This window comes from Ciconia boyciana, chromosome 24 (genome assembly GCF_034638445.1).
Source record: "Ciconia boyciana chromosome 24, ASM3463844v1, whole genome shotgun sequence".
NCBI lineage: Eukaryota > Metazoa > Chordata > Aves > Ciconiiformes > Ciconiidae > Ciconia > Ciconia boyciana.
This window is the reverse complement of record NC_132957.1, coordinates 5,884,927-5,908,630: the sequence shown is the minus strand read 5'-3', so window position 1 is coordinate 5,908,630 and position 23,704 is coordinate 5,884,927. Positions and strand designations below refer to the sequence as shown.

General features: G+C 58.8%; 2 protein-coding genes across 8 annotated transcripts; one reads left to right on the top strand and one right to left on the bottom strand.

Moving 5' to 3' along the window:
• The first annotated feature begins 1,739 nt into the window (after positions 1 to 1,739).
• GRIN3B (glutamate ionotropic receptor NMDA type subunit 3B) lies at positions 1,740 to 9,410 on the top strand. 6 transcript variants are annotated; one of them, XM_072845088.1, is made up of 11 exons: positions 1,740 to 2,358; positions 3,873 to 3,932; positions 4,185 to 4,471; positions 4,969 to 6,019; positions 6,482 to 6,627; positions 6,839 to 6,954; positions 7,128 to 7,279; positions 7,367 to 7,531; positions 7,687 to 7,754; positions 7,883 to 8,206; positions 8,618 to 9,410. In XM_072845088.1, the coding sequence occupies exons 1-11, from the start codon at positions 1,870 to 1,872 to the stop codon at positions 8,829 to 8,831; spliced, it is 3,072 nt and encodes a 1,023-aa protein (XP_072701189.1). In that variant the 5' UTR covers positions 1,740 to 1,869; the 3' UTR covers positions 8,832 to 9,410. The 6 variants fall into 6 exon arrangements, with proteins under 6 accessions (XP_072701189.1, XP_072701188.1, XP_072701185.1 ...); XM_072845087.1 differs by having other exon boundaries at positions 3,831 to 3,932; XM_072845084.1 differs by having other exon boundaries at positions 3,873 to 4,471.
• Positions 9,411 to 9,446: 36 nt separating this feature from the next.
• On the bottom strand, positions 9,447 to 23,700 carry TMEM259 (transmembrane protein 259). Of its 2 annotated transcripts, none has more exons than XM_072845089.1 (11): positions 22,880 to 23,700; positions 20,361 to 20,627; positions 19,867 to 20,035; positions 17,563 to 17,673; positions 16,111 to 16,233; positions 15,665 to 15,765; positions 14,677 to 14,734; positions 14,280 to 14,363; positions 13,581 to 13,713; positions 13,075 to 13,174; positions 9,447 to 12,193 (listed from the first exon to the last, which is right to left on the bottom strand). In XM_072845089.1, exons 1-11 carry the CDS (start codon positions 23,111 to 23,113, stop codon positions 11,345 to 11,347), a joined length of 2,229 nt encoding a protein of 742 aa, XP_072701190.1. In that variant the 5' UTR covers positions 23,114 to 23,700; the 3' UTR covers positions 9,447 to 11,344. The 2 variants fall into 2 exon arrangements, with proteins under 2 accessions (XP_072701190.1, XP_072701191.1); XM_072845090.1 differs by having other exon boundaries at positions 19,921 to 20,035.
• Between the last annotated feature and the right edge of the window lie 4 nt (positions 23,701 to 23,704).

The window sequence follows — 23,704 nt, the reverse complement described above, 5'->3', positions numbered from 1 at the left end:
TTCCCCGGCACGCAGGGATGCGATTTCTCGTCCGGGGGAAGCTGCACTGCTCGGTCGTCTCTGCTCCCTGTCCCCATGGGGCTGGAGGGGGGTCCCCTGGATCTCGGGGACCGTGGCCGTCCCTGTGTGCACCCACCAGAAGTTTAATACACCAGAAGTAAGCGCAGTTGATTTAAAGGGCACTTTAATAACGCAAGCGTCCGTGCAGACCACGCTCCTGCCAGCTTGCTGAGATAATGCTTTTAGCTTAATAAGCGGCGTTTCTCTCTCCTTTTGCTCCCCACCTTCCTCCTGACAGTTTGGATCAACGTTAATCGGCCGCATCGGGGAGCCTCAGCCTGAGCCGGGGGCCGCCGGCGGCGGGGGCTGCGGTGGGAGCGTGTCCCTGCCGCAGGGAGAGCCCCGAGGGTCCCCGGCAGGGCGGCAGCCTGCGTCCCCCCACGCCCGGACCCCAGCCCTCGCCCCACGCTTTCCCAGTCCCCTCAGTGGGGTTTGTGTCGGGGCGCTGTGCTTGGGCAGAGCAGGAGGGGGGACGGAGCTTCCCTGCCAGCCCCCTCCTGTGCTGCACCCGGGGAGAGGCTGGGGAGGGGGGGGGGGGGTTTCATGCCAAGAGCCTGCCGGCCCCCCCCTCCCCAGCTCCTGCCTGGGGCAGCGGGTGCTGCGCCGCCTTTATCCCTGCGGGAAGGAGCTGCCGGGGGCCCCGGGGTTGGGATGCTGCTCTGGGGGGACCAGCACCCCCTGAGAAGGGGCCACCAGCGCTCCCCATGCCCTGGCGGGATTTGCTCGGACGGCCTCCCCCCTCCGGGCCCGTCTCCGACCAGGGAATTCATTAGCTGTGACTCATTTAATTTGTCTGGTGATCAATATTTTTTGCCAGCTGGTATTTGGCTCCGTTGCTCCCTTTCTCTTTCTTATTAATTTAGCGGAGGCTCTCTGTCTGCCTGGCAGCTGACGCTTGTGCTCCTGGTAGCGAGGAGCCCCTGTGCCTCAGTTTCCCTGGCGTAGACCCGGAGGTGACCCCGCTTTCCCTCCCTGCGGAGGAAGGCTGCAAAGCTGCTGCGTCTCCGGCTGCGCCGCAGGAGCCCGAAGCCGTTCGCCCCTTCCCCGCGCAGCGGGACGGGCCCTGCGGCCCCAGGACCCCCCGATTTGGAGGCTGCGTCTCTGATGGCGGAGGGGTGGAGGGATCCGGTCGTGGCCTTTACCGGGGGGCGGGGAGGGGCACTTTGCGGCTCCAAGCCCGGCTCAGCGACCGCCCGGAGGGGCTTTTCCCAGCCCGGGCGGTGGCGGGGAGCGCCCGGCCGGAGGAGGAGGAGGAGGAGGAGGAGGGGGAAGGTCCCGGTGGTCCAAAAGCCGCTGGGACCCCCCGGAAGCCGCGGGGGTTCCTGGGCCGGGGCACCTCGCGCTCCCTCCCGGGGACCCCACGGCCGCAGCCCTCGCACCGGGCGGGTGGGGTCCCCGCTCTGCTGCGGGGCGCGGAGAGGGGGGGACCCGCGCCGCGCGTGGGCGTGGGCGAGTGCCGGGCCGGCGTGGGCGCGGGCGGGGGGGGTGCGGGCGGGCCTGGCGCTGTGTGGGCCGTGCCCGGCGTGACCCACCGGGGGCTGCGGGGGCCGCCCCGGACCCTCCCGCTCGGCTCGGGGCCGGGGCGGGCGCCGCTGGCCGGGAGCAGGGGCCGGCGCTGCCGGCGCCGCGACGGGCGCTGCCCGCGGGACCCTGCCCGTCCCTGCCCGCCCCTGCCGGTCCCTGCCCGCCCCTGCGGGCTGCGGAGCCGGGCGGGTCCGCACCGGGGGGCGCTGCCGTCCCGCCCGGAGCCTCCCCCGCCCCCGGCCCGCCCCGGCGGGGCGCAGAGCGGCGGGGCCGGTGGCGGGGCCCATGGCGGGGCTGCGGACGCTCTGGCTGCTGGCGGCGGCGCTGGGCGCGGCGGGGGGGCACCCGCAGCCCTGCCGCGTCCTGGCCCGGGCCGGCCCCGCCGTGCGCCTCGGGGCGCTGCTGCCGCCCCCCGCCCCCGGCCGCGCCCGGCTCCGCGCCGCGCTGCTGAGAGCCGCGGGCCGCGGCCCCCGGGGCGGCCCCGGGAGGAGCCCCGGAGGGGGCCCCGGCCCCGGCCCCGGCCCCGGCCCCGGGGGGCCGGCGCTGCCCTACAACCTCAGCCTGGAGGTGGTGGCGGGCGCCCCGGCGTCGCGGGACCCGGGCTCGCTGGCGCGGTGGCTCTGCGGGGCGCTGGTGGTGCGCGGCGTGGCCGCCGTCCTGGCGCTGCCCCGCTCCCGCCGGGAGCTGCTCCAGCTCGACTTCCTCGCCGCCGCCCTCCAGATCCCCTTCGTCAGCCTCCTCGACACCCGCGGGCCCCTGCCCTTCCGAGCGCAGGTAAGACCCGCACCCGCACCCGCACCCGCACCGCCCGGGCGCGCCTCGCCGCCGGGACGCTCGGTCGCGGCTGCGGGGACCGGGGCCGCCGGGACGCCGCTCTCCGGCCCTGCTCCCGTCCCCGCTTGCCGCGCCGGCTCCGTCCCTGCTCCCATCCCGGCTCCTAGCCCCATCCTCCTCCCGGCTCTGTCCCGGGGGTCCCCCTCCCGGCTCCCCTCCCGGCTCAGTCCCGGCTCCTATCCCGATCCCGGTTCCAGCTCCAATCCCGGCTCTGCCCCAGCCCCTCATCCTCGCTGCATCCCGACTCCCTCCTGGCTCCATCCCAGCTCTGTCCTGGCTCCATCCCGGCTCCCATCTCGGCCCTGTCCCACCCCTATCCCGACCCCCATCCTGGGTCTATCCCAGCCTCATCCCGGGCCCCATCCTGGCCTCATCCTGGCTCTATCCCGGCCCCCATCGCAGCTCTATCCCAGCCGCTTCCTGGCCCCCATTCCAGCCCCTCCTGGCTCTATGCCAGCCTCTGTCCCAGCTCTGTCCTGGCTCCATCCCAGCCCCCCCCTCTCATCTCTCTCCTGACCCCCTGCCTGGCTCTATCCCAGCCCCATCCCAGCTCCCACTCCAAGGCAACTTCCCTGGCTCCCCCGGCAGCCCCACCCACCCCCAGCCCCAGTCCCAACCCTGGTCCAGCCCCAGAAGGGCTCCGGGGACATGCCTCGGCGCTGGATCCCCGCAGTCCCCTGGGCCGCCCGGTTCAGCCCCACTGTCCCAGGAGCGATGTCCGTACGCGCTGGTGGTGCTGCGTTTCGCAGCCCAGACCCTGCCAAGCCGAGACCTGGCCCAGCCCTGTGTCCTTGGGGCTGGATTTGTCCCTCTCCCTTCCCTCGGCCGGTACCTTCTGGGGACAAACCACCTCTGCATGGGGCTGTACGGCATTTGGGCCCCTCCACGTGCACGCTGACCCTGGGCTGTGCCTGGGCAGAGGTGCCTCCTCTCCCGGCATGTGGCAGGACCGTGGTCGCCCCTGTCCCGCCAGCCTCTCCCCGGGCAGGCGGTGAACGCGTGCAGGCTGCGGTGCCCTCCACACGGGCTCGTCTGCTGCCTGGCGAGCAGCGTGTCCTTGGAGCGCACCGGCTGCGGGGAGCTGGGGCAGCGCCTGGCTGGGAGCGTGAGACCCTTGTGTGTGGGCAGGGGGACGCACAACCCACTGCTCGGGTGCCCATGAACCCTCTCGCCCGCCCAGCCAGGGAACCCACAGGGGTCTCCTCCCCGGGGCTCTCCCTCTGGTCCCTGGGCATCCCGCTGGCTTCAGGGGTGGGTGCACGGCCAGCACTGGGTGGGGGGACCATCTACCCAGGCTGGGACGGGGCTGGGAGCGGGCAGGAAGCAGGCAGGGAGCGGGCAGGGAGTGCAGGGTGGCTCCAGGGCAGAAGGGGCAATGTCTGGTGCTGCCTCTGGGCTCTTCCCACGGGCAGGAGCAGGGCAGGGGGACAGCCACAACCCCTGTGTGTCGGCAGAGCCCTTTCCACTTCCACATGGACCGGCAGAGCTCGCTGGAGACGCTGGTGGACGTGCTGGTGAGTGTCCTGCAGGCCAATGACTGGCAGGAGACCAGCCTGGTGCTCTGCCACCCCTGGGACGTCTCCGGCTTCCTCGGCCTCTGGGCCCGCCGCTCCCAGCTCTTCCTCCGCACCATCCTGGACCTCGGCTACCTGGACGAGCCCGGGGCCAGCCGCTACCTCCGGCAGCACGGGGAACGCTTCAGGGCCCTCTCCAGCCCCGTGCTGGTGCTCGGCTGTGACCTGCGGCGCGCTCGGCTCGTCTTCCAGGCGTCCGAGGAGTTGGGGCTGCTGCCGCAGGAGTTTCACTGGATGCTGGGCTCCCCGCTCAGCACCAGCGAGCTGCAGACCAAGGGGCTGCCCCTGGGGCTGCTGGCCTACGGGGAGGTCAACCGGCCGCCGCTGGAGCTCTTCATCCAGGATGCAGTGGAGCTGGTGTCCCGGGCCATCGGCAGCGCCGCCCACGTCCGCCCCGACCTGGCTCTCCTGCAGACGACGGTGAACTGCAATGACAGGCGCCGGGCGGGTGGCGAGTCCTCGGGGCTCTTCCTCTCCCGGTAAGGGAGGTGCCGTGGGTGCCCCTTCCCCCCGCCCCGACTCCATTGTATCGGGGTGCACAGGGGGCTGTGCCCCAGCCCCGGGATGGGGGTGAGGGCAGAGCTGGGGGAACCCAGGGCTCAGCGCACGGAGCCCAGCGCAGTCCCTGGTGTGTGCAGCCGCTGCTGTGGGGCTCAGCTCCCCCCCCCGTCCCCGCTGCCCCCCCGGACACGATTTGTGCTGGCTGCACGGGGGGGACGTGTCACTTCAGATCTCCCTAATGCTGCCCGAGCACAGTTGCGCTATAAATATTAATAACACTTGGCCCTGCCAGCATGGCGAGCTGCAGGGTAGCGGCAGCGGGGCTGGATCCTGCTGCTCCTCCCTGCCCTTTCTATCCCTGTCGGGCACCCCCTGCTCCTGGGCCCAAGCCCCATCCCTCAGTCCCTCAACTCCTCCCGGCCACAGCCCCAGAGCTGGTGATGCAGGAGCTGTGACCCCCCCCCCCCCCCGCCAGGTTCCTGGCCAACACATCCTTCCACGGCCGGACGGGGCCCGTGCGCATGGAGAATGCGACGCTGGTGCGCCTGGAGCAGCAGTACCGCGTCTGGAGCCTGCGGCGAGACTCGCGGGGCGAGCCCACCTGGGTGACGGTGGGCACCTGGCAGCACGGCAAGCTGGAGCTGGAGGAGGGCGCGTGGCAGAGCCACCACCAGCGCAAGAGCCCTGGCGAGGGGGCCGGGGGGGCCCGCATGAGGCTGCGGGTGGTGACGCTGGTGGAGCACCCCTTCGTCTTCACCAGGGAGGCGGATGAGGACGGGAGCTGCCCGGCTGGGCAGCTTTGCCTGGACCCCGGCACCAACGACTCGGCCGTGCTGGACGCCCTCTTCGAGGAGCTCGGCGCCAAGAACGGCTCGGTGCCGCGGGCGTACAAGAAGTGCTGCTACGGGTACTGCATCGACCTGCTGGAGAAGCTGGCCGAGGACGTGCCCTTTGACTTTGAGCTCTACATTGTGGGTGATGGGAAATACGGGGCCTGGAAGAACGGGCGCTGGACGGGGCTGGTGGGGGACCTGCTCAGCGGCGCGGCCCACATGGCCGTCACCTCCTTCAGCATCAACTCGGCGCGGAGCAAAGTCATTGACTTCACCAGCCCCTTCTTCTCCACCAGCCTGGGCATCCTGGTGAGGACCAAGGACACGGCGTCGCCTATCGGGGCCTTCATGTGGCCCTTGCACTGGACCATGTGGGTGGGCATCTTCGTGGCCCTGCACACGACGGCACTCTTCCTCACCCTGTACGAATGGAAGAGCCCCTACGGCATGACCCCCCACGGCCGCAACCGCATGAAGATCTTCTCCTACTCCTCAGCCCTCAACCTCTGCTACGCCATCCTCTTTGGGCGCACCGTGTCCAGCAAGACGCCCAAGTGCTGCACTGGCCGCTTCCTCATGAACCTCTGGGCCATCTTCTGCCTCCTGGTGCTCTCCAGCTACACGGCCAACCTCGCGGCCGTCATGGTGGGGGACAAGACCTTCGAGGAGCTCTCAGGCATCCACGACCCGAAGGTAGGAGAGTGTCCGGGCTGCTTCAGATGGGGTGAGATGGGGCTGAGGTCCAGGGAAGGGGGCAGAGGGGGGCGGGGGGTGTTTGTCCTTCCTGCTGTCCCTTCCCTGCTGGGATGAGCATGAAAGGTCTCCCCAGCCCCGGTCCTGCAGCACAGCCCCTCCCGAGGCTGTGGGGGTCTTCCCAGGCCCCCAGGAAGCTTCGTGTCCCCCCCCACCCCGGCATTTAATCCTGGCCTCAGCTCCAGGGCGGGGGAGAAGCGGGGTGTGCTCCCGCTGAGGCTGCCCTTGAGGGGCTCTTTGCCAGACACCCCGCAAGAGCTGCTGCTGCGTGTCCTCGGGCTGCCCAGAACCAGCCCCCTGCCCGGGGCCGCGCACGCTCGGGGCCTGGGGACGTGTCCCCAGGGAGCCGGGGGCTGTTCCCACCCGGGCTGGGGGTACTGATGCTCGGGTGCCTCCTTCCAGCTGCATCACCCCTCGCAGGGCTTCCGCTTCGGCACGGTGTGGGAGAGCAGCGCTGAGGAGTACATCAAGAAGAGCTTCCCCGAGATGCACGAGCACATGCGACGCTACAACGTCCCCGCCACCCCCGCCGGCGTCACCATGCTCAAGTGAGGGGCGGGGAGGGCATGGGGGAGAGCGTGTGGGGGGGTCCCCTCTTTTTTACCCTCCCAGGGCAGACATTGCTCCATCCCTGCAGCCTGTGCACCCCCACCCCGCACACACACGTCCCCCCCCACCCCAGGGAGGGGTGCCAGGTTGGGGGGACCCTGGGGAAGGGGGAGCAGCCCCATCCCTGAGGGTCCCCCTGTGTTGGTGCAGGACGGAGCCCCCCAAGCTGAACGCCTTCATCATGGACAAGTCGCTGCTGGACTACGAGGTCTCCATCGACTCCGACTGCAAACTGCTCACCGTGGGCAAACCCTTCGCCATCGAAGGTTGGGGGGGCTGCGGCGGGCGGGGGGGCTCTGTGTGCGCATGTGTACACACGCGTGTGCTCCGGCTGCGGCTGGGATGGGGCCATGCCCTGCTATGGCGGGGAGGGTGCCTGCTCCGTGGCGGGGGCTGTGCCCCCCTCGCCCCAGCGCTACCGCTCTCTCCCCCCCCCAAGGCTACGGCATTGGCCTCCCCCAGAACTCGCTGCTGACCTCCAACATCTCCGAGTTCATCAGCCGCTACAAGTCGGCCGGGTTCATCGACCTCCTGCACGACAAGTGGTACAAGATGGTGCCCTGCGGCAAGCGCGTCTTCGCCGTCACAGAGGTACGGGCGGCCGGGCCTTCAGCTCGGGGGGCTCCGGGAGGCTGACCCCCCCTCCCAGCCCAGCCAACACCCCCCGTCTCCCCGCAGACCCTGCAGATGGGCATCTACCACTTCTCGGGGCTCTTCGTGCTGCTCTGCATCGGGCTCAGCGGCTCCCTGCTCACCTCGCTGGGCGAGCACGTCTTCTACCGCCTCGTCCTGCCCTGCATCAAGCGCAAGAAGAAATTCAACTACTGGCTGCACACGAGCCAGGTGAGGCCGGCCGGAACGGGCTCGCCCGGCGCCCAAAAGACAACCCCCCATGCTGCTGCTCTCTCTTCCCTTGCACAGCCTCTGCCCTCCTCCGGCCCTGGGCCATCGCCCCCAGACCATCACCCCCCATCTCACTCTTCCCTTGTTGCCCACAGAAAATCCACCGGGCTCTGAACACGGGCACGGAGGAGCAGAAAAGCCGGCGGCTGAGCTTGGAGCAGAGGTAGGGCTGGGGCTGGGCACCTGCCCCGCTCTCCTCCTCCTCCTCCTCCCTGTGGGCACCCACCGTCCTGGGGGGCCACGAGGGACCTCCCAGCCCCCAGCTCAACCCTTCTCCCCCTCCCCAAAAAGGTGCGACCTCCAGCCGAGGCAGGTGCCGGAGCAGCCCTGGAGCGCCCTGCGGAAGGAAGCACGGCGGGTGCGCTTCCAGCTGGACAAAGCCCCACCCGAGGGTGAGGGGTCCCTACAGCACCCCAGGAACGGGCGGGTGCTGCGGCTGCCAGACAGGGCGGCCAGCGAGAGTGAGCTCCGGGAGCTGGAGGAGAAGATCCAGGAGATGCGGGACCAGCTGCGTGCAGCCCTGGTGAGGAAGAGCGAGCTGGTGGCCGTGCTGGGCACGGCGAAGAGTGGCCGGGTGTTGCCCACGCCGCCGGCCACGGAGGAGCCCCAGGAGAGGTGATGCGGGGCGGGGGGCCGGGGCAGTGCTGGGCCCGCTCCTGGGGAGGGCTGCTCTGCAGGGAGCCGGGCAGGGCAGACCACCACCCGCTCCCCTGGCTTGGAGCCGGAGCAAAGAGATGAGGGACAGAAGGAAAAAGGCCTTTGGGGGGCAGGATGGAGAGACCATGTCCTGGGGCTGCCTCCCTTCCCCAGCTCCGGGCCTTCATCTCTTCCTCACCTTCCTCCGCCCATCCTGCTGCCAACAGGGGGTTATCTTGGGGGGAGGCAGCGGGCTGAGGTGAGAGGAGACGCCCCTGCACCAGGGCACACTGCAGCGAGCTGCTGGCAGACCCTTCAGCAACGCTGTGTTTTTTAGACCATGTAAATAAAGATGATGGAGAAAGATCAGGTCTGCTTTTTCTCTTCCAGCTGCAAGCTAAATGCAGCAAGGCTTGGGGTGAGGGTAACCCTTCCCCTCCCTCCGCAGGCACATGCCAGCCCGGCCCAGCCCACTGCAGGACAGCAGGGATTAGGAGGAGGAGGAGGAGGAGGGCGAGTAGCCCTCCTCCCACAGCGCAGGACAGGCCGAGACCCAAACCTCCCCTCCGGGAGAGCCAGCTCCAGGGGTGCAACGCCGGGCTGATCTCCAGAGCCCCCTCAAACCAGAAACGGAGTCTTCCTCGGGCAGACGGTGAGAGACGGACGTCACGGGTGCCGGCCGATTCTCAGCCCACGCAGCGCGGAGCAGCCTGCAGGCTCAGCGCACTCCCCTCGCCCCTGCCAGCGGAGGAAATTCAACATCCCACAGTCCAACTGCGGGTGACCGTGGGCGGCCGTAAAAAGACCGGGGCGAGAGCACAGCGAAAGAAAGACCTTCCCTCCCCGCAGCCTTTCCACTCGCACAAAGGGGCTGCCGAACAGCGGTGAGCACAGCCGCAACGGGGACTTGTGCTCAGCCCTCCCTGCCCTGCCACCACCACCCCTCCGAGCCGTACCGGGGCAGACGCTGGCACCCCAGGACGGTGGCAGGGGCCTCTGAAGTACCGAGTGCTCGACTTGCCGCGCTCGCACCCAAGCCGCAGGGATCCTCACACCTCAACTTCCAGCAGGAACCCAGCACAACTGCTAGCAGGACACCAGAGCAACACCACAGCAGCTGTTAGATATAATATTTATTATATACAAACACTTTTTGTACATTAATTAAATAGTATGAACTCTACTCTTCATTCATCAAATCATTTGGTTTGTTTCCCCCCTTCCCCTCCCACCCACCCTCTCCTCTTCAAAGCCTACGATTATTCCTTGCGCTCTGGCACATCCACACTGCAGGCAAGGAGCCAGTTGCCACCGAGGGCCCTTCCCGGGAAGGCTGGTTGCAGAAGGATCTGACATGCTGGCCACGAGCAGGCTCCCCCGTTCCCCAGAGCAACACCCAGGGCTCCTTGAGACAAGAAGAAAAAAAAAAAAGGGGGGGCACCTGGGGGGGAAATGCAGAGAAAGGGAAGCGGGGGGCTCTGAGCCGCCACGGTGCTGACACGGAAACCCTTTCCTGGTGGAAGACACCGAGATGCACACAAGAGCCCTCCAAGGGAGAAGGACTCCACAGATGCTGCTCAGCTGTGGGGAGACGAGGCTGAACGCGGGGACACCTCTACAGCGACCCAGCTCCCCCCCGAAGAGCAGAGTGCCCCACGCGCCGCCTGCCGGCGCTGCCCTTTTCCACCACGATTCTCCCCGAGCTCCTCTCTCCTCTCAGCCCCACAGACACGACGCACTCCTGCGTGCTCCGCTCTACCTACAAGCGTATCCCCTCCTTCCAGCCATATCCTCGCGTGGGTCCAGCCCGCCCTCAGGGGCGGCCGGTCCCCGTCGCAGCCCCCCAGCTCAGCCCCGTGGTACCAAATCAGCCAGCTGTACCGCAGAGGGGTCGGGTACAGCCAGCTTCACCTTCGCTGCCAGGGAAATGAGGGAAAATAAGCTGAAATGTCTTGGCTTTAGTGTTTTGGTTCTTTGCTAAACCATCTCATGCAACGGTTCAGCCAGCAAAAAGCCGATCTCTCCTCTGGGATGGGGCTGATCTTAAATGCAAACATGTCCCACTGAAGGGACAAGGCACTGAAAAGCAAACGACATCACCCACAGCGGCAGGCACCGAAAGCAGAGCTGTGCAGAGACAGAGCTGCCGTCCTCCTTGTCCCAAACGTTGCTACAGACACCGACGCTACAGACCAGTTCCCAGCAGATACTACTCGAGACCATTTGCCTGCGCCAGGAGCTCCCACTTTATGCTGGCCACACACATCTAAGAGAGGCCAAATTCCCAAAGTCCTGCTGCTGGTGACCTCTGCGGGAAGGGACAGCATTTCTCCAGGGCTGACCAGCGCAGGAATCGACCCTGCTGCTTCCAAGCCGAGCGAAATGCATCTCTCCTAAGATGGAAGCTCTAACCTGGACACAGCAGCTTCTACCCCCCAAGCCCCCTGACCGAAGGAAGTTCAAGGACAGATAAAATGGGGCTGAACTGCATTTTCTGCTTTGGTTATTGCCCAGCTTTGCCCCAGCATGAGCAGATCCAGTGTTCGGGGAAGGTCTTAAGCTCCTCTTCCCCTTAAGGAGAAGGAAAGTTTACCAGGTTTCTCTTCTGCCCTCTGTGGCTCTCCCAAGGGTGTCTGAAAACACTCTCCCTGTTCACATGCAGCTGCTATTCTAACCAGAAAGTTGCCACACACACACGCGTGGTCTGTCACAAGTCGGCTCACACTTGTGAACAGCACCTGGACTGCAAACACGACTGCAGGGGGCAAAGCTGGGGCAGCCGGGGGCAAGGAAAAGCCGGGGCACGGAGCTGACTGCCAGGCTTGAGCAGGCAGCCTGCTCGCCGGCAGCCACGGCACGAGGCCCCGGAGCCTCGCAGGCCGTGGGAGCGAACGCGTTCTCCCTCCCTCCCGGCAGTCCCACGCACATCAGCCTCTCATACACAAGCGCACACGTGCTCTTCCCAGGGGTGTTCACTGCAGCACCTTTTCTCTCTGTCCCAGCCGCTCTGCCTCTGCTAAGAGGAATTCATGGGTTAAGGATGATGGTGAAGTGAGAAATAGTAACAAACGAAATCCAAATGCCTTCCTGGCAGTCCACAGTTACAGTGACAGGGACTCAAGACTGGCTCCTCAAGTCTGGCTCCGCGCAAGGTTTGGAGCTAGGTGTACTATCCGCCGGCGCTGGGCAAGGGCTGCTTTCCCCCCGGTCCCCGAGAGCACGACCCAAGCGTCTGTCCTGATCAGCGTCCTCCACAAAGGCTGGAGGGGTCTCTGCCACGCTGCTGTTTGCAACGCAGTTCTTGCCACTAGGTTTTGCTTGGCTGTCTGAGCCCTCGACAGCCTCAGTCTGCTCGGGACGGGAAGGGCTGGGGACGGAGGCCCCCTCCTCCTGCAGCGGGACGAGGGGCGCAGCTGGTGCCGCCTCTGCGGCGGGGGGAACATCTGCTGCAGCCACCACAGATGTTGAAGTGACTTCAATGGTGATGGAGCCCATGGCCGTCTCCGGGTGGTCACTGCTGACCCTGATGCGGGCAACCAAACTGGAGGCAGTGGCAGCATCCGGAGGGTTCCCGTTGGCCACGGCTTCGTGTACCACGTTTGGCTCCAGGAGGGTAGTGCTCAGGTCGGAGAGAAACGAGGCTTCTGTAACGATGGCGGCTGTCTCAGCTACCCAGTTCAGATCGCTGCCAACTGAAGCTGCTGTGGCAGCGGCGATGACGCTGGAGGCCTCGCTGGGAGTCAGGGCAGCCGGGCTGCTGCTCTCCCCAGAGGGCCCGGCGGCCAGGTGGGGTCGGCGGCTCGCCACGTCAAGGGGGGCGGCTGTAGTGTTGTTGTTGAGGTTGTCTTGGAGTGTCGTCTGAGTGCCCTGGCCCACCTGCTGGTTCTGTAACAGCATCTCCTGGATCCTGATCTGCTGGAGAATGGCTGGCAGCTCATAGTGATGGAAGAAGTAAATCATCGAATGCTAGAGAAGGCAAAGGGAAAGGAGTCACTCATTGGGCCTGGGCTGCGAGCCCAGACGTACCTTAGAAAGCTCTGCTTTCCTCTCGCTGTAAAGACAGTGACGGGAGAATTCGGCTGCTCTGATAGCCAAGCGGTTATCTGAAATTTTGGAAAGATTTATCCCTTCTACTATGATTCCTGAAAACTGCTTTTAGAGTTTCTCTCTGAAGACAGGCAATGGAGTACAACCCCCCTTCCCTTTTAAGGGCTGAGAACACGAAGGATAAAGGCATTTCGCTGGCCCACCCTCAGTTGCCCGTCTCCATCCTGCAGCAGAGAAAGGGGCAGGTCAACAGCCAGAGACATGCAAAAGGTTTGCTTGAACCAGAATACTGCAGACATCAATCTGGAGCTGGTCTTGCCAGCATCTTCACTGCACGGATCTGACCAACTCCTCAGCCTCTGCACAGGAGATCCGCAGTGGGATTTCCTCCAGAAAGACGGGACAGAAATCCTTCCCTAACACCTTCCAAAACTCACCTGACATCAGCCTGCTGTCAGTCACGTGGCTGGATTTGAGCCAGTGACCAAAAAGTCCTCCTGTTTGATAGCCTCCTTCTGCTGTTCCATTTCCAAACCAGAGATTATTTCAATCTCTTATATAAATAAAGATTGCTACTCAAACTCAGCTTGACAAGAAGTTTGATAAAAACCAACTGCGGTTGATTTCCTTCACTTTTTAGCAGCACAGGCAGTATGAGCAATCAGCAATGTAACAGTTTAAAGCGCAGGCAGCCAGACCCCTCTGGGGCAGGTGGAGTGACCAGGACTGAATTCACAGGACGGCACCAGCCTCCACGCGGCTGCGTGCACCAAGGTGCAGCAGAAGAGGCAGCTACTGACCTGGATGAAGAGCCACGAGGTGACGAGAGCCAGGCTGCTGTACTGCCCGTTGAATCGATAGTGGTAAGCATAGAAGGCAAAGTGGTACAGATAGAAGAACCTGGACAGGAAGGCAATAAATATCAGGATACGTCAACGGACAGGACAAACCTGAGTTTCTTTCCACTCCTAACTCTGTTCTGAGCTGGGACACCTCGCACAGGGTGGTGCAGACTCCCATTAACAGGTAATTAGAATTGCCTCGCTACGAACAGGTCTTCAACAGGGCAAACCAAAGGGCAGGCAAAGGATTGAGGTGATTCTTGAGACCCAGGTGTGAGACCCAAAGTAGAAGGGATTGCACTTTGTCCCCTATGACATGTAGGGCAGCTCCCGAGGAGACGTACAGAAGCTCTCAAGAGCGGAAACCCTCCTGCCTGGGAGGGATCTGACGCAGCCTCCCACCAGAGAACAGGACACGCAGTGAGAAGGCGCAATACGGGAACGGGGTCGCAGCCAGCTCTTACCTGAGCCAATGCCTCTTGCTCGTATTGGTGTGACAACAGATAGCGTCGTATTGGTCAGCCAGCCACACAATAAGGATGATGTAAAACGCAGTTGTGGTGTCGTTGAAGAACTCTGACATAATGGCCTCCATACCTACAGGACAGAGGGTGTCTGAGATCAGCACGCTGCAGGGCACAGACACCAGTTCGGCAAAGGGCTTCCCAAAGGGGCACGTGAAGGAACCCTCCGTCGTGTCCAGAGCTGGGGCTGTGCGACTGTACAGCAGAGACCACAGCAGGGTAAGTTAGCTCTGCTCAAAGCAGCAGCTGAGGGCAAACATGTTTCACTGCTGACTACAGTCACCACACAGGCCAGAGGATCAGCTGGCCAGGACAGCGCAGATTTTGGAGGGTTTTTTGTTGCTTGTTTTTTAAATTCAAATTGTGCTAACGCAACGTGGTCACGGGAAGCGTGAATCTGAAATGAACTAAAGTGTCAGACAAAGCTTCAGTTTACGTAATTTCCAAATGAACGGCTTTTCCAGGGGACCCAGAAGGACAATGCAGCTCACTGTGCCATCAAATTCCAGAGCCTTCCACCTTGTGATGTGCGGACACACTAACCACCTGCCGTGGCCAGGTCAGAACAGGGGATTATACTTCCTACAGAGCCCAGAGGGACTTGCTGCACGTACACAAGAAGCAAGCTCATGTCCTTACCTACTAGAGCCAGAATGACAGTGAGGAGGGGAGCTGCAGGGAACGCAATTGTCATGTTCATTTCCAGCATCTGTAACAGGTCAACTGCAAGAAGGAAAACATATATAACACAAAGTGGATGTGGGGGCACAGAACCCTCCACCCCCACACTACTCCCCATGCAGAGCACCGCAACGTGCAGTGAAGCCCACTGTCCCAAGCCCACTGTTCCTGATACTTGTCAAGAGACAGAACAGCTCTCGCAAGCACGGTGACAGGGGTGCAGGGGGGACGTATTCCCTGCGCAGCTGCACGCAGGACCCTTCTAAACAACAACAGTTAAGAGTATATACGTGATACACTGTGCTGGAGCAGGCACAGTGCCCTGTACACCCTAAATCCCTTAGAAAATCCTTACCAATGAAGACAAAGATCTGATGGTGCGAGTAACGCAACAGCATCGAGACGGACAGAGTCTGAAATACGAGAAGAGAAGCCAGCATTAGAGCCGCACAGGTCCAGGGAGTCACTTTCAGAATCACACTACGGCAGAGGCCTGGACAGGCAAGTTTGGACTTGCAGTGTTGCACAGCGTGCTGTGCATATGCCACGTTTGTTTGTTTGAGCTATGCAGACCGATTTCCCAAAGAGTAATTAGGACTTCACAAACAGCAACTAATCTTTGTATTACCGCAGCAAAACAGACAGTACGTAATTTGGTTGTGAAGAGACTGATTCTGAATATTTGAGCAGGGACCAAACCAAACAGCAGCAGCAGAGCTGGAACTAGGGTTTCTTCCTGTCCTACGTCTGTGCTCCTCCCAGCAGCTCATAATGCCTCTCCGACAATGGTCACCCAGCACTCATTTCCTCCTCTCTCACTGGCCACAATATTATCGTACAAGGAGCTGCATCGGTGGATGGTCAGACACAAAGGGAGACAGTCACCCAAGACTACGAACACAGGCTTAGTTATCACTTGGGACCTTGGCTAATACTTCTCTGTGATCACCTCACATAATCACAGGAGACTCGGTTCTATCTTGATGACTCCTGGCAAATGAGTTAGACCTGTTCCTAAAAGTCTCAGAGGACAAACTTCTGCACGTCATGCCTTGGCACCCTGAGTGTTTAACTACACTTAGAGACTCCCAAACCTGAATCTCCCTTTTGACAAAAAAACCCATTATTTCATTCTATTTCAGCTCCTCTGTTTGTTTCACTTCTAGGACTTTAAGAACCCGCATTAAAAAAACAAAAAAAACCAAAACACCAGAGTAGAACCTCGTACTCCATCAGCTTAGCTTTAAAAGCAGATGAGAGCTCAGGCCTGTACTGTAACATCAAACATATACTGACAAGCACCGGGCTCAGAGTCCAGGCAATGCCTACTCCTGTCAACTTACAAATATGACCATGATGACAAAGGCTGCCAGATACGAAGTCCTAGCCATCCACATGCTGACAAAGCGATAGTGCTCCCCAGACACCACATTGCGAAGGAAACCTGAAAAAAAAAGCCACGAGCTCAGTGTGATTAACCCACAAACTAAGAATAAACTTCCAGTGCTTTCTAAAGAAATAGGATTTAAAGCAAATCTATGGCGACGCCTCCTCATGGCAGCACTCTTGTTGTTATGCAGTGCAATAAGACAGTAGGAAATCACGTTTGCAGACATCTCTCACCTCCCGCTCGTTTCCTTTTGTCCTTGACAATAACATCCCTACACAACACAGGGAACTGTTCCCTGCATAGAGATTAATCAATAGTCAGAAGATGATATTCATGCATCCATCGCAAAAATATCAACTGCTCTGCACAGTTGCTGAAAGCGATTCCTCCAAGCCTTACCTTTGTTTTCTTCGTTTTCAGCTAAAGCTTTGACGCTTGACATCAGGATGTCATCGTAACCCAGGAACTCATCCAGCAATAAGCGACTGAACCTGTCCCCAAAGCACTGATCCCTGGTAGGATCTAGAGAGAAGACAAAAAAACCCATTCAGATTGTTCATACCTTAAGCCACAGAGGCGGCAAGGCAAGCACACAAGTCTTCTCATCACTCAAAAGGACACATTTGCCAGCAGACCTGCGTCTGCACTCGGACCTTTGGCAGTATAACTAAATTGCGCAGGACTGGGAGGGAAAATGTCACACCCTGACAAATCTAGCCACGCTGTCAAAATGCTAACGTCAATCAGGCCTTAAGAATTACATCAGGGCTGTCATACGCTCTGTTGGCACAGACATAGAGGGAGTTTGCCTTCTAGGCTTGGACTATCTCCCTAGGCTCACCCCAACTAATGGCCCAGAGAAACAAGTTCTCGTAAGACTCAGAGGGCCAGGTTGAGACTTTTTAGCCATCAGCTGGCCTCAGCACGACACTGCTGGGGTCCACCATCCCCATCCCTCCTCCTGCAGCGGAGGACATGCGAACGCCTCCCCACGGCTCTGGGCACTAACGAAGGCTGTTCAGTTCCATCTCATGAAGCTGGTACTATATGCTACTGTACAAACACTGATCAGCTTGTAAAAATAACCCAAATCTAAGCAAAACAGGAAGCAAGAACACAAATAATTTTTCAGGAAATTACTAAGATACTTCTGAAGGAGTTTGCCTAGCTGAATTGGAAAACCCAGGTCAGTAAATAGACATTTAACATGGAAACTGCCCATTACCTATATGAGATCACTGCTTAATACTCCAGCCCAGCTGTACATCAGTTTGATTAGGAGTAAATAATGAACTCTAGTCTGACTGTTGCACTACAGCTCGTTACAGATCAATTATGATCACAGGCATGAGAAAGTTTGAGACCATATTTCTGGCCTGGACAGCTTTTAATGGAGCAAATGCCAGGAGAAGAGAACGCTGTTCCAGGAAAACGGTCTGCTGGTGCTAACCGGGGCACAGAAGCACGTTGAGACAGTGCCAAGCAGATCTGCTTGGCATCGTCCCTGACACACACGCAATTGCTCTTGCCACTGGTCTCTAACATTGTGCTGCTGCTGCTCCATGCTGAGCCTAGATCCTCGGTACCATGAGGTTCTTCCTTCCTCAATGAGAAAACTGTGCTGGACATAACATTAGGAGTCACTGAAACAGGCTCCACCATTTCAGACTACTCCTCTTCGAAAGGTATGAAACCGATAAGGACTCCATAAAGAAGCCCTCCCACGTAGAAAATGAGCGCCATCAACTGTTATAAATAGTTTCCACAAGACTAAAGAGGAAACGGCACGTAGGTGTCTCTGCAGAGGACTCACCCACCCCTGCACCAGAGTGGGCTGGCTCCCTCACTCACCCAAAGTCACCACCATGACCGGGATGCTGAGGCGCTGGCGAGTGCTCTGGGACAGGCGCAAAAACCCGTACTCCAACGAGTACTCCACAATGTACTCTTCCTGCGGCCACACTGCAAGGGAGGGTGGGAAGGGAGACTCAACAGCAGGGTTTGCAAACAATTACCAAGAAGACATAGCACCTCTGGATTCCCTCCCTCGCTCCCACCACGTTCTGGAAAAGAGAATCCATTGCAAACACAGGCTCCAGGCTTCCTCCAACTAATTTAAAACAAATCAATACAAATTATTTGAAATTGCAGCCCATTCCCTTGATGTTAGTCCTTAATGTGAAACTTCTGGGAAAGCTTCAGGGCAGTGGTTCCAAGCTCTGTCAAGTGTTCTCCAGAATCTGCCCACATCTTTGCTTGGTGAGCCCTAGACCACTTGTTCTTGCTCTGTTCAATTTCCGCTTTCTATCTTGTTTAGGAAACAGGAGCAAAATACACTTTACACCTGCTGAACACCAAGAAAACACTCCACAGGGCAAGAGCACTGCCCTTCTCGGGAGACAGAGGTCACTGCTGCAATTACAAATCTCAAAACTAGAGGCAGGAGCAATTATGGCTTTCCAAAAAAATGTTGGTGCCTGAAGTTTCCTTGATTTTTTTATTTCCTTATTTTTTTTTAAGAAATGTTCAAAACAGATGCTTTTTGCTGCATCACCTCTGAAAGGACAAAACCTCCTGCTTAAGTCAGAGCCAAGCAATTTAATCCCTGATCTTTCAAACTGTCACAGCGTTATCTTGCAAGAGGCGATGGCAGGCAGCTGTCAGGCATGTCACAACAACACAGCAAAAAAGTTAAAAGGACACAGTAACTTAAAAGAAATGTACCTGCCTCTTCTGACTTACAGCAACACATCACTGACAGAAATGCCCACTTTACCTCCCCGCCTGTGGTCCCACTTCTTGGGCAGCAAACACAGGCTGGTGTGTTTGCTTCATCTTTTGTTTCCATTATAAAACAGTTTGAAGCTCAAATGGAAATAAAGTGTTTAAATATCAACAAGAGAATTACTTCCTTTGTGTCATAAAGCCTTTTTCCACAGTAAAATATTCTGCCTAAACATCAAATTTGGTGTACTTACAGCACAAGAAACCTGGAAAAACAGTAAAGACAGGTATTTGGGGATTTGAGACCCATTTGAAAAAGATGAATTTTTAAACTATGTTGGGAAGCAGCACAATTCTCTCTCCCACCACGTTGCTGGATCATTTCCAACCAGGCGTTCAGCAAATCAAGGCACAGCCCATCCGGGCACACAGCCCTGTACAATGTGACTCTCTTGCAGAACTTAGGCAACTATTAATAAAGGTATTGCACCAAAAAATATTTACTGCTCTCTAGTCCTATGCGACTTAATGATCTTAAATTCAGGATTAATGAGTTCTGGATCAGCATCAAGCAAAACCACTGCAAGACCAAGGGAACAGTGCCATTGCAGTGTCCAGTCTCACAATCCTCCACAGCTAGAACACCCAGTACTTCTGAACAGCAAAGAATTCCAGTCTTTCCAGGGACAAAAGTGTAAGTGAAAAAGGCAAATTAAATAAGAATCCAATTACCATGTTTCTATTTTAACATCAATATTTTTTAATGGATTTCCTCCCCTAACCACTAGAAACAGAAGTTTTCCAACACTGGAATTCCATTTTAAATAATACAAAGCCACTAAATCTCCCTCTAGAGTTTGTGAGACACTAGCAGCTTGAGTCATGCTGGAACAAGGGGAGGGATAAAGCAGGATGATATCCTGAACAATGCAGAGCAGCAATGCTGTATCTCGCAATTCATTAAAACTTGCCCAGTGGCTTTCAGGATTAATTAGCTATTCCAAGTACTGGTGTTGACTCAGGGACTCAAAATACAGCCCAAACCCTGTTAATACAAGGAGAAATGTGCGCTGTCAGGGGGATCCCTGCAGATCTCAATAGGACAGCGAACTGCTCAGAAGACGGAGGTTTACATTCATCCGAGGTATCTGGCACTGATCACCGCAGAAACGTGATGCCAGACCAAGAGGCTTCAGCAAATTTTATAGCCCAGAGAACCCCCGACTCCCAGCCTCCCTCCAGCCGAAGGAAAGATCTTGCTGTGGATCTAGTGTTAGTATTGACAAGATTAACCACGGGTGAATGCATCAGGGAAGACATTTAAGGTTACTGTGCACGTGCCCGGAAAAGCCAGAAGGAAAGAGACGTGCAGGGAAGATGCACGGGGCAGGGGAAGGAGAGAGCACAGATAGCAGTGGAAGTTGTCTTTACCTGCTCTGGCTAGCATCTCAAACTCGGACACAGTCTCCCTCAGAGGCTGCATACCTTTAGTGGCTGCTTCACTAAACGAGAACTCCTGGCTTTCGTTGTGGGTCAGTGCCTCGGTGCTGCTCACCCGGGATGGCTTGAGGAACACCTTGGGCTCGATATCCAGCTCAAACTGTGGGAAAATCGTGGCAGGGAAAGTCATGTTAGCAGTCACTTCAGATCCCATCTTCTGTGCTCCCTCTGTGCCCCCAGCGAAGGCCTCCACCACCAAAAGGAGGACAAAAGAGGCCACTTTCTCTGGCTTTACTTTCCATCTTAAACCATCAGAGGCTAACGTGGAGATTCAGGAAAAGCCAAGAACACACACACACTGTTTCCAGGTGACAGAGGGATCACAGAGGGACTGTGGCATGCTTAAGATTCTAACAAACCACTTCTCCCCAAACCAACATCCAGGTTCCCATCTCCTTCTGTGTACACAAGGAACACGTCTTTACCTTGATAGAGCTGTTTTCAAACATATCCACAGTCATTTCCTCCTCTTCCTCCTCCTCTTCCTCAGCTGTGGACTCAACTACCATTCCTGGGAACTTCTCAACACCACAGAATTGCAGGAAGATGGGCGCTCGGCTCGAGTTGCGCTGTATTTCCACCCGCAAGATGCCATCGCGCGGCCATTTCTCTCGCACGTGTTCCAAGCAGTTAATGGGTGAGCGGGAGAAGGCGATGTGAATGTAAGCCAGGATGAAGAGCACAAAGAGAGCCTACACACAGCAAGAAACAAAGCAGAGACCATCAGCCCAACCAACCTTGACCTGTTTACAGACTCCCCAGTTCTAACCATCTCTTCTTTGCCCATAGAGACACTGGGTTAATTTAGATACATGAATTTGCAAGTAGACAAGAACTTTTATGCTTTCCAACCCCAGTGGTCTCTGCATCAACAATAAAGCAGCCCAGAATCAGGCAATTTCAGCACTGCTTTGTCAACAGGGGAACACAGCAGAGACAGCAGCAAGAACAATTTCCTTCTGTTCACAAGACCAGAGCTGCCACCGATACCTGTGCAGGACACGTGTCCTGCTGAAAGCACAGGTCATACGCACAGGCCCCAGCGCCGCGCAAGGTCCTGCAAACCAACACCATCCCCAAAACGACTGCACCGCAGGCAAACCGATCAAACCCAGCACCAACATGTGATGAGGCTCCAAAGCATATTGAAAGAAACGGAAACGCATCTGTGGCTTTCAACCATTCCCTCCTCGGCACAACGTGTTTCTTGTTGAAGCCCAAAGACTGCCCAATAATAGGGCGAATAAAGGCAAACCTCCACAAAAGACAACCCACCACAAGAGCAGGACAACACAAACCCACGGCAGAACTGCCAGCTCCGCTTTCAGATCTGCCACTTGCCACTGCGAGGTACAGACTCTGCCACAGCGGAGGTCGAGCCGGCCTGCTGAGGCTGGGCTTGTGGAGCATCACCACGCCCTTGCCCTGGCTCAATCCAAGGAACAGCTATAAAGTCACAGCAAAACAAAGTGGACTAATAAAATTCGTTCCCTATAGTGAGGGTAGTAAATCCAGCACAATGTTACCCAACGCTGTCCACAGTTCACAGCTGAAAGCTCTGAGAAACGCTGGTGCAGTAAGCAGTACAGCTGAGTTTCATACATTTGCTTTCCAACTGCATTCAGATGCTCATTCCTAATTAAACTAGCTCTCCTTGCTACCTTTCATTCTTGACCTATTTGCTATGAATAAACAGACTGGTAAACATCGCATCTGCAGAGGAGCTGCATCGGAAGACGCTAGGGAAGGTAAATCAGAAACACCTCCCTCGTCGCAGGAGAGGCCACGACGAAGCCGGCAGAACCACAAGCAGTGCCAGCACTCCGTGAACTCCGAGCACACACAGGACCGCGGTCTCTGACTTCACCTCCTACCAGTACCCTGTGCACAGAGCCGAGACCAGGCTGAAGTCTGGCTGACTCCTAACCCTGCAGGCGGGAGCAGGCTGTTCTCTGCAGATGGCCTGCGAATACTCTTACTTCCTTGGGAGTGCTTTGATCAAAAGCAGACAGCAGCAGGGACCGCTACCAGCCGGACCACTCGCTCTGCCTGAAAGCCTTGCCGTTAGCACCATCCCTGTTCCAGTCTCCCTGTCTGCCTGAATCCAGTTATACAACGGGGAAAAAAAAAAAAGACAGAGATGTTAAAACCTGGAACATTTCTTGGGAGGGGAGAAAACGTATATGTGCAGTATGAGACAAGTTGTCCTGGATGTTTTCTTGCTTTGAGTGGCTGAATTTTAGAAACTCAGAGCAGAAGCGTGCTGTTGTCACCTGGTAAGCTCCTCTCTCCCCTTCCCCTTACTCTAATTTCCTGTGCTGGCAAGAAGCGTCAGCGTGTTCCCTGGAAGACGCAGTGCAGGATTTAACCTACGGGCAGTTCACCCCACAGACAGTGACAGGCCCCTCTGTGGGTGTCCAATCCTGCACCCACATCGATAAGAACGCAGGCGGGTTTTTACCCTGTTACGCAGAGGTTTGATACAGTGCAGGCACAGCTGAGGACACTGACTGCTAAAAAGAAACGGGGTTAAAATGGGGTTGGGCATTAACTGCTTTCAGAAAAGACAAGACTCCAGCAAAACTCCAGCAATCAAATATCTCACGTATGCAATGTATCCAAAAAGAGTGATTGCTTGGAAACAGAAATAGAAATCTTTCATGCCCACATCCCTGAACCTGACCCACACCAGCCTGGCTGCCCAGCAAGCTGGCTCAGTGATCCCCTTTTTATTTCCAGATGTGGTACCAGAGCTCTGGTGGTGTCGGGACCACCACAGCTCAGTGCACAGCTTGGGGTCGGTGGCCCAAACACAGGCTGTGACCTCTAGCAGAGCCAAGCTTTTTTGTGTTTATAAGGAAATTTATGCCTTAGCGCCCGACTGCAGGCTAGCAAGAGGAATGTCCACTCCTCCCCACAAAGCCCCCGTAAAGCTGCCCCTCACCTTGAGGAGGATGAAGAACTCGAAGACACGGCGGAAGGAGGGTGGGAAGAGGCGAGCGTAGGTCACTGCCATCTTGAAGAAGAGCGCGTGGAAGAGGCGATCACGCACATTGATCAAGGGGTTCTGGTTGAGGTTGGGATTGCGGACACCCCGGTTGTTCCCCCCGGCAGCCCCGCCACCCCCGGTGTTGTTGGCCGGGTGGTGGTTGTTGGCGTTCGGCTGGTTCTCGGACATCCTGACGCCTGCGGCCGGGAGCCGAAGGGCGCTGGTGGCGCTGACCTGGGCCGGAGCAGCCGTTCCTCCTCCGCAGAGCGCACTCGGGGCGAGGCGGCCGCTCCGCAGGGGTCCTCGGGGCGAGAGTCAAGCGCTGCCTCCGAGGGGGCCGGGAGAAGCCCCGTGCCGGGAGCTGCGCGGTGCGGGGCGCCGGGCAGGCGCTGCCGCCGTCCCGCTCTCCTCAGGGGTCGCCGCCCCGGGCCCGGCCCGGCCTCCTGCCCGCAGACGCCTCCTGAGCGGAAGGCAAGTCAGGCCTGGCGGAGCCTGGGCCAGGCTCCGGGGCTCAGCGGGCCTCTGCCTCGGCGGGGCCCGGGAGCGGCGCGGCCCGAGCAGGCCCAGCGGGGACGCGGCTCCTGGGCCGGCCCTGCGGCCATGGGGGGGGTCCGTCACCGGGGCGGGGCGGGGCGGCCCGGCCCGACACGCACCGGGCGCCTCGGCTCGGCTCTCCTGGCACGGCGCGGCGCGGTGCAGAACGGCCCGGTCCCGTCCCCTCAGCGCCCCGCCGCCATCTTCCTCTGCCGGCACCGACGACAGCAGCAATACGCCTGCGCG

Bases quoted from the DNA above. Each gene is read 5' to 3' on its own strand.
- TMEM259 (XM_072845089.1), bottom strand. From the start codon at position 23,113: ATGTCCGAGAACCAGCCGAACGCCAACAACCACCACCCGGCCAACAAC. The intron at 13,714-14,279 runs GTAAGGACATGA...TCTGTCCTGTAG, and splicing joins TGTCATTCTGGCTCTAGTAG to GTATGGAGGCCATTATGTCA. The intron at 13,175-13,580 runs GTAAGAGCTGGC...CTTCCTGTCCAG, and splicing joins AGCAAGAGGCATTGGCTCAG to GTTCTTCTATCTGTACCACT.
- GRIN3B (XM_072845082.1), top strand. From the start codon at position 1,870: ATGGCGGGGCTGCGGACGCTCTGGCTGCTGGCGGCGGCGCTGGGCGCG. The intron at 7,532-7,686 runs GTGAGGCCGGCC...TGTTGCCCACAG, and splicing joins ACTGGCTGCACACGAGCCAG to AAAATCCACCGGGCTCTGAA. The intron at 8,207-8,617 runs GTGATGCGGGGC...TTTCTCTTCCAG, and splicing joins ACGGAGGAGCCCCAGGAGAG to CTGCAAGCTAAATGCAGCAA.